At 32.5% G+C, this 6,766-nt stretch overlaps 2 protein-coding genes across 3 annotated transcripts; one reads left to right on the forward strand and one right to left on the reverse strand.

Moving 5' to 3' along the window:
• Window positions 1-417: 417 nt before the first annotated feature.
• Window positions 418-4,806, forward strand: LOC101505901 (deoxyhypusine synthase). Of its 2 annotated transcripts, none has more exons than XM_004504502.4 (7): window positions 418-797; window positions 893-1,060; window positions 2,967-3,185; window positions 3,394-3,480; window positions 3,718-3,823; window positions 3,902-4,137; window positions 4,249-4,806. In XM_004504502.4, the coding sequence occupies exons 1-7, from the start codon at window positions 588-590 to the stop codon at window positions 4,324-4,326; spliced, it is 1,104 nt and encodes a 367-aa protein (XP_004504559.1). In that variant the 5' UTR covers window positions 418-587; the 3' UTR covers window positions 4,327-4,806. The 2 variants fall into 2 exon arrangements, with proteins under 2 accessions (XP_004504559.1, XP_027191699.1); XM_027335898.2 differs by having other exon boundaries at window positions 657-797; window positions 897-1,060.
• Window positions 4,807-6,177: 1,371 nt separating this feature from the next.
• LOC101506213 (uncharacterized) lies at window positions 6,178-6,766 on the reverse strand. Its single transcript, XM_004504503.4, has one exon. It carries the CDS (start codon window positions 6,658-6,660, stop codon window positions 6,310-6,312), a length of 351 nt encoding a protein of 116 aa, XP_004504560.1. The 5' UTR covers window positions 6,661-6,766; the 3' UTR covers window positions 6,178-6,309.

Consider the following 6,766-nt stretch of genomic DNA (forward strand, 5'->3'; position numbering starts at 1 on the left):
GACTATAGTTTATTATTTAATTTAATAAAATATAATAAATTGCAAGTTTATTAAAGACATCGGATAAAATTTTAGATTATAATTTATTATTTAATTCAATAAAATATAATAAATTGTAAGTTTATTAAAGACGAAATCAGATTAGTCACAATGAAATTATATAATAATTCTTAAATTTTCTTTTATAAAAATAATTAAACATAAATAAACTACTTGTGATCAATTTATTCAAAAATAATAAATATTATATTGTTTTACAATTTACTAAATTGGTGATTCCGTGGCAATTGTTTTTTAAAGATAATCAGTAATAACAACAAAATAATATTTTTGTTTTTAGTGAGTTAGACCCATGTTATTGTTTAGTGGGGTCCATCCATACCTTAAAAATAATAATAAAAACAATGTGGTATTGGTTGTTAGGGATTAATCTGGTTCCTTTAGATCGCGTGCGACTCAGAGAGAGAACATACTGAAAACAGTGAACAACCTCAAACGCCGCCGCCGTAAGATAAAATAGCAATTCGAAGCGAAGGAAAAAGGTAAAGTATTGAGGTAGTGTTTGTGTATTGAAAAAGTCAACGATAATGAGTGAGTCAAAGCAAGATGACATAGTTATGGCATCAGTTCACTCCACAGTCTTCAAAGAATCAGAAAGCCTCGATGGAACGTGTCTCCAAATTAAAGGTTACGATTTCAACAACGGCGTCAATTATCAACAACTTCTCAATTCCATGCTCACTACTGGATTTCAAGCTTCAAACCTTGCTGATGCCATTAACGTCGTTAATCAAATGGTTCTTTTCTAATACACTCCATTCTCTTTCTTTTTTCACATGTTCTCACTTTATGCTTATTTATTTTTTAATCTTTTTGGAACATGGGGTTGAAGCTAGATTGGAGGCTGGTTGATGAACCTGTGACTGAGGATTGTGCTGACGAAGAGAGAGATTTGGATTACAGAAAATCTGTTAAGTGTAAAGTGTTTTTGGGTTTCACTTCTAATCTCATTTCATCTGGTGTTAGAGATGTTGTTCGTTACCTTTGTCAGCATCACATGGTGAGTGTCTAATCACACCTACTTGCTTTATTGATTTTACATTTTCTTAGCTATTAATTTAAGGATGAAAGATGTACCCCTCTGTCTCACATAAGTGTCGTTTTAGATATTTTCTACTTTAACTTCTCTATAAAAACTTACCAGCTGATAAATATTTTTGTTGTTAGTTGTTGTAAGTAAACAATTTGCAATTAACTCAAACTCATTCTAATTAAGAATTTGTGATAAACTACAAGCTAATCTAAATGGCCATATTGTCAGCATAAAGTTTAACTTACTTCTATGTTTTCTAAATTGAAAATATATGTTAGGATTAGTGTAAAGAATTTAGGAAGAAGATTGTTTTGTAAAACCAAAGACTTATAAAGAGTTATTTGCATTGAAGGTTTCTGGAGGTGGATTTTGTTTTGGGTATAATGATAGGTTTTGGTTTTTAGGATATGTACATTTTGAACGCAGATAATTTTGATGATTGGTTAGTTTTAGGGTTCAGATATGAGTGAAAGTAATGAATTTTAGCCTACTTGATACCCTAATATCTTAATATTTGAACTTTTGGATGTAGTGTGGTTTTCCTTGAATATGGAAAAATTTGATTGCTATTAGATAATCTCCAATGGAGTTTATGTGTTCAACTTACACATTCAAACTTTGATTTAGAACCATCAAGTTATGCTTTATCTAGTTAGGGGGTTAGTTTCTATAGTGATTAATGGTTGCCTTAGTGTGCAAAGAGTTGAAATTTCTGAGTATTGAGCCGCAAAATGAAAGCCATTGCGCAGCGAAGAACCTCATGCTGTCTGTAACGGCTGGAGTAGCTCAGTTGGCTCACTGATTTGCATTGCTTGTCTAATTTCAGCTAGTTCTTCACTGTGCTTTATCATCAAGTGATGAGACACTGTTGCTAAGCTAATTTCCTTGAATTTCTAATACGTTGCTTGTCACTTAGGGAAAAGTAAGATTTACTAAACAAATTCAGTTGCTTCTTTCCCACTGATTTGGATAGTGATGGATTCCCATGATGTGTGATTGGTTTATTCAATTTTCCAGTCTAATTTTAATCTAGTTTTTATGTGTGTGTAGAAATATGTTAAACAAGATTATGCATGACTATGAGCTCGTATGTATGTATGAAGGTATGTTTCTATTTTGAACATCACAACAAGAAAAAGGAAAAGAATGCCTCTAAGGGTGCCGCCTCTTGAACGACTATGTGCTCTAGTCTACCTAAATTTAATGAAAAGAAACAAACTTAAATTCCCAAGAATTATTGTTCACGTACAATGGAGAGACTCATGAATTGAGACCGGATGATATGTTTTCCTCAGATAACTTCTTCCTCATAAAATAGTACGAGGACGATTAAATTTAAATGGTTCCTTATGTTATGACTAAGTTAAATGTTTTGTCATGTAGAAGAAATCATTAATACTAAATCTCCTTAGTTTATTTTTATTTCAGATAAGCAAGATTGATAACATGGTTCTCCGACTCCGATTCAAGTGTTATTTTGATTTATTTGCTTGTAGTTAATTATGTACATGGAAACTTGGGAAATGTCATTTGTAGGTTTTATGTAAATATTTTTAGCGTGTGCATAACTTATTAATCTTTTCTTATATAAATTTTGGTCTAGTATTGAGATTTGAGAAGTAAATGAATACCCTTATGACATATATGTGTGTTGGTTCGCAGTTAGCTAAGCAGTTAGCATGAAAAGATTGTACTGTGAGATTGCCTATTGCAATTTCCTTTTACTAGATATTATATGAAGTTCCTGGTGGCTTTTGTGAAACTATGATATAGCCTATATTTATTGAATTGAAAAGTTGCTAAAACTGGTGTTTTTTTAATATTGAGAATGCCATGGTAGTCGTGTTATTAATTTTGTTGCATCTGTTTACAGGTTGATGTGATTGTTACAACTACAGGTGGTATCGAAGAAGATCTCATAAAGTGCCTTGCACCTACATATAAAGGAGATTTCTCTTTGCCTGGAGCTCATCTTCGCTCAAAAGGATTGAATCGAATTGGTAATTTATTGGTCCCTAATGACAATTATTGCAAATTCGAGGACTGGATTATTCCTATTTTTGATCAAATGTTGAGGGAACAAAATAATGAGGTATTTTATTTTATACTTCTCCTGCTTTACAAAATTTAAATGGTCAGTTTTTGTCAATGCCTGAAGTCACATTTATTGGTCATGCTAAATTTTGTAGAATACATTTTTTCTGCTGGAGAAACAACCTGTTTAGAAGGACAGAAGAGGTTCTTTTTCAGTTTTCACCTGAAACTTTTTTCCCTGTCACTTCATCTTCCTTTTATTGCAGAATGTTCTGTGGACACCGTCCAAGCTAATAGCTCGATTGGGAAAAGAAATTAACGACGAAAGCTCCTACCTTTACTGGGCATACAAGGCAAGAATGGGATCAATATTAGATTTTCTGCAAAACATGTTATTCTCTACTTCATTTCTGATTCAAATCTTTACACTTGTTTCTTTTTCCATCATTATACTGTCGAATTCCTACATATCCTGCATTGTGTTACATACAGGATTCAACATGGTTATTTGTGTTCTCTTATTTACTTAATAAGTGTCAGAAAGTTGCACATAATATAATATTATTGATACTTTTTTTGATGTTTTACAGAATAATATTCCAGTTTTTTGTCCTGGATTAACTGATGGCTCATTGGGTGACATGCTGTACTTCCATTCCTTCCACAACCCTGGTCTGATTGTGGACATAGTGCGAGGTACTCTTTATTTTTTACTCTTTACTGAATGTTTTGAAACAACTGGAATCATAGCGAAAATGATTGGCAATGCAACAGATATAAGGGCTGTGAATGGTGAAGCTGTACATGCAAATCCTAGGAAGACAGGCATAATTATTTTAGGAGGTGGTCTTCCAAAACATCACATTTGCAATGCCAATATGATGCGCAATGGGGCAGACTATGCGGTTTTTATTAACACTGCTCAAGAATTTGATGGAAGTGATTCTGGAGCTCGTCCAGATGAGGCTGTTTCATGGGGGAAAATACGAGGATCAGCTAAAACTGTTAAGGTGCATCCTATATAGTTTCACTACTTGTTTTCTCGTCATTTGTCAGAATACTCTAAACTTTTGCCTTACTATATCCCTTAAAACTAAATATATTTTTTTCCACTAAACCAGGTACATTGTGATGCAACAATAGCTTTCCCTCTTCTGGTTGCTGAAACATTTGCCTCAAAAACGAAACGTCACCATTGATAAAGGTTTACTGTCAAAGTTCATTTGAAATGTATTGTGTCTGAGGGAAATGGATTTTCTCCATTTCTTCTCTCCAGACTCCGGTACTAAAGTTTAGTGGTGATTCTGAGTGGATAAATTATATTTGGACTTGCCCAATGTCACAAGGTAATAATTATATTTTCAAAACTCTAGTAGTAGAAGAAATGGAGAAAAAGAGAAATGGAGAGGATCCAATGTTGTGTTTGAGGATCTTGATGGACCAGTTTGCCATTGACATTTAATTTTATCATGTTATTCTTAAGGTCTACTTAGCAGGCATCTTTTACCATTCAAACGGGTAATGGTCACGAATTGTACATGTAAAATATGTAATGATATTATTTTTGGAGATGTGGTTTCTTAGTTTTGAGGCGTTGAAAATTGTAATATCTTGAGGAAATAAGACTAGATAAGTTTATGAACTTACTGCTCATTTATAGAATTTTCAATATTTTTCAACTGATGGCTGCATTTCATGTCAGAGAAATTTAATTTATTTTATGGACAAAGGCAAAGTCAAGTTCCTTCATTTGCAGGCTGTGACAAAACATTACAGAAAATGCTGGCAATAACAAACAGATAGAGCTAGGAAAAAAAAATCAAGGTTTGCATGTACTGTGTTTGTCCAGAATTTGGTGTTGGAGACTGTAAGCCTGTGAAATCAATGATATTAAATGAAAATTATATCATTTAAAACTATATTTCATTGTTAACAAATATCTTTAAAATAAAAGGTTCTGTCATATTTCCTTAATTAATTCCTATTCTTAATATTTAACCCATAAAATATTAAATGAAAATTATATATTTGATGTTTTGGATCATTAAGAATTTTTTTGACAAATAATAAATAATTAGTTCCACGGTTTTAAGCTGATGATAACATTTTATTTTATTTTTTGTATAGGAAAACTCATTTCATTTCAATAGAGCCAATATCAGCCATATCTCTATTTTTTCCTTTACTCTCCACCCCCAAATTCTTCCCCACTAAACTCTCAATTTGAGCCTTAAACAAAATTGCATTTCACATATTTGCATCATCTCTTTTCAATTTAAGGGTCATGTAAGTGTTCTAAGGCACTTGTTAATAAATTTAAAAAAAATAAGAGACAAATATAGTGTGAAAAAAAATTAAAATTTAAAACTTTAAGAAATTGAATGTACAACTTTTAAGATTAAATTTTTATTTTTATCGTATTAACAAGCGACTTTAGTAACATTTCCCTTAATTTAATTACTTTTTTCAACAAAAGACCCGTATGACAGTGACACTAGTGGTCACTGTGAAAGGAGAACCAGGAAACTAAGCAGAAAAAGAACAAGAAAAAAAACTAAATAAAGCTAGAGAAAGTTTTATATTCATACAAACCTAGACGAAAAAGAAAAATGTCCATGTAAATCGTGATTAGGATTCAAATCTTTTTTACCAAGAGAGGAAATTGCTTTTGAGACATATGATATTTACATGTTATAACACATAAACGAAGTCCATAAAAACATATATAGGTGTACTTGATAATCTAATTCCTGAGCAATTTTGATGTTTAAGACCATGCCATTGAAATTTAATTTCCTAAAAAGTTCAGACATGCACATTGCAAGTTCACAACCAAATCTAACTAATTATGATCTCATTTCATATATACAACAGAGGATATACATGCATGTACACCATTTGAAGTTTGTTAGAAACAGCTTCATTATGAACTACAAGAAGCAACTCCAAAAAGTAAAACCCCTACATCTCATCTCTAGTGACATGCAATTCATTTTCTCGGCTTAATTATATATATTAAGCACAAACACAAATATAACCCACAATATACATCGGTAATAATGTATGACAATAACATTTAAAAATAGAAATAATTGTTACTACGTGTGGGTGTCAAACACCAACACATAACACATGTTCAGTGTTAGATACATCTTTAATATGAAGTGTCAGTGTAATAGCAGCTAAGAAATAAGGTCATGCAGGGAAGGTTGGTAGGAAATAAGAAAGAAAAGCAACATAAGGACAAAGGCAACACCCCAAGGGGAACCACCAGCTCTATGGATGGCACTTGGTTCAGATCCTGGAATTGGAAAGTTTAACTGGCTACCAGTGGAGAGCCAGTGAACAAGGATGATTAAGAGCAATGGAGAAATTACCAACAAACGTTGCAACAACTCTGATGCAGTAGCCATTATTGCATCATAGATTATGTATCCAACAATTCCACAAATGAGAGCAGTGGCTACCATCAAAAGCCAGTGTTCTGAGAAGCTGAAACTTGAAGCTGATCCTTTTGTTATTGAAGAAGCCATGAGATTTGGAAGAGTGAGTGATTGAAAAGTGGCTTAGAAACTAAAGCATAGGGGGAGTGTGTTGTGTACATGTGGGGCGTGGACTAGATATGTTTATGTTTGATTT

Source organism: Cicer arietinum, chromosome 6 (genome assembly GCF_000331145.2).
Source record: "Cicer arietinum cultivar CDC Frontier isolate Library 1 chromosome 6, Cicar.CDCFrontier_v2.0, whole genome shotgun sequence".
In the NCBI taxonomy this organism is placed as follows: Eukaryota; Viridiplantae; Streptophyta; class Magnoliopsida; order Fabales; family Fabaceae; genus Cicer; species Cicer arietinum.